General features: G+C 48.3%; 1 protein-coding gene across 1 annotated transcript in view; it reads left to right on the top strand.

Moving 5' to 3' along the window:
- The window catches only part of esrrd (estrogen-related receptor delta), a 10,948-nt gene extending 8,783 nt beyond the window's left edge, over positions 1-2,165 (top strand). Inside the window, exons 7-8 of the mRNA XM_037677903.1 lie at positions 963-1,235; positions 1,927-2,165. Coding sequence (XP_037533831.1) covers positions 963-1,235; positions 1,927-2,165 — 512 coding nt within the window. The remainder of the gene's footprint in view (positions 1-962; positions 1,236-1,926) is intronic.

Raw genomic sequence — 2,165 nt, 5'->3', positions numbered from 1 at the left:
TGAGATCTATAAAGACTAGAACACAGACCCACTCAGACCTGTCAGAGATCTATAAAGACTAGAACACAGACCACTTCATGACCTGTCTGAGATCTATAAAGACTTGAACACAGACCCACTCAGACCTGTCAGAGGTCCATAAAGACTAGAACACTGACCCATTCATGACCTGTCTGAGATCTATAAAGACTAGAACACAGACCCACTCAGACCTGTCAGAGATCTATAAAGATTAGAACACAGACCCATTCATGACCTGTCTGAGATCTATAAAGACTAGAACACAGACCCACTCAGACCTGTCAGAGGTCCATAAAGACTAGAACACAGACCCATTCATGACCTGTCTGAGATCTATAAAGACTAGAACACAGACCCACTCAGACCTGTCAGAGGATCATAAAGACTTGAACACAGACCCACTCAGACCTGTCAGAGGATCATAAAGACTTGAGCACAGACCTGTCAGAGGTCTATAAAGACTTGAACACAGACCCACTCAGACCTGTCACAGGACCATAAAGACTTGAACACTGACCCACTCAGACCTGTCAGAGGATCATAAAGACTTGAACACAGACCCACTCAGACCTGTCAGAGGATCATAAAGACTTGAACACAGACCCACTCAGACCTGTCAGAGTATCATAAAGACTTGAGCACAGACCCACTCAGACCTGTCAGAGGTCTATAAAGACTTGAACACAGACCCACTCAGACCTGTCACAGGACCATAAAGACTTGAATACAGACCCACTCAGACCTGTCACAGGACCATAAAGACTTGAACACAGACCCACTCAGACCTGTCAGAGGATCATAAAGACTTGAACACAGACCCACTCAGACCTGTCAGAGGTCCATAAAGGACTGAACCAAAAAATAACTTCTTAGTCACATTCAAGAAGTAATTTCTCTCCAGATTCACACCTGAGTGACACCTGTCTGTCCACCTTTCCCAGGTTTCTCAGAGCTCTCATTGGTCGATCAGATGTCTTTGCTGCAGAGCGGCTGGATGGAGGCGCTGCTGGTGGGTGTGGCCTTGCGTTCCCAGGGCACTGCGGGGGAGGAGCTTATGTTTGCATGGAACTTGCCTCTGGGTGAGGCTCAGTGTCGAGCCGCAGGATTGGCTGACGTGTACGAGGCGGTGCGTCACCTGACGCTCAGATACCGGGCGATGAAGCTGAGCCCTGAGGAGGTGGTGACGTTGAAGGCCATGGTGCTCGCCAACTCTGGTATGAACCAACACACCTACAAGTGTCTGAACTAGTCGGTAGATCTGTTATCTGCAGACAAATCCCTACAAAATTCATACAATTGACCCGTTCACTGAAACTACTGAAGCTGTTGATCTGGACAGTGATGGGTTTATAGCAACAGTGCTGACCAGAACCTGTAAGAACCAGAAACACTGGGTCAGACTGCAGGGAGTTAGAAACCTCCAGGTATTTCCTGCTCCAGCATGAACACAAACATTGACTTAAATTTACCGGAGAACTCTGGGTTTGGACTGAGTTTAACATTGATCAGGTCCACATGTTTGTTTTTATAAAGGGGTCTGTGGTGTTGGGGGGTCTGTCCCTGTCTGAAAATTCTGATCAATACTCCGTATTGATAATCAGTGTTTCTGGGTCAGTTGACGGGTAACCGTCAGCTGCATTTGGACGCGTTTCCCTTCAGAAGAGGATTAGGATGATTTGCTAAGCTCTGGTTTAATTTTAAAGGACAACCGTCGGATCCATTCAACCAAAACACAAAGAATATTTAAAAGAGGAAAAAAAGACCAAAAGTAACGACAACAGAACTCTGAGTTATTAGATCATGTTGAACTGTAAATGTCAGTTCTGATCTAACTTTTCATAAAGGATTCTGCATCTGACCCAGTGGACCAACCGTCCGAAACTGACCCGTGTTTCTGTCCTTTAGACGCAGACCCAGTGGACTGTCTGGACTCCCTGCAGAGGTTCCAGGACGGGCTCCACGAGGCGCTTCAGGAATACGAGTCGACCCGCCGGGAGCGGCACCGGACGGGTCGTCTGCTGATGAGCCTCCCGCTGCTGCGGCAGACCGCCGACCGGGTCGTGCAGGCTCTCCTGAGGACGCACCGCCAGCGCCGCATGCCGATCCACAAACTGCTGTTGGAGATGTTGAACGCCAAGGCCTGA

Source organism: Nematolebias whitei, chromosome 6 (genome assembly GCF_014905685.2).
Source record: "Nematolebias whitei isolate Nwh7 chromosome 6, NemWhi1, whole genome shotgun sequence".
Classification (NCBI taxonomy): domain Eukaryota; kingdom Metazoa; phylum Chordata; class Actinopteri; order Cyprinodontiformes; family Rivulidae; genus Nematolebias; species Nematolebias whitei.
Note: the sequence above shows the minus strand (reverse complement) of the source record. Positions and strands in the feature narration are given on the sequence as shown.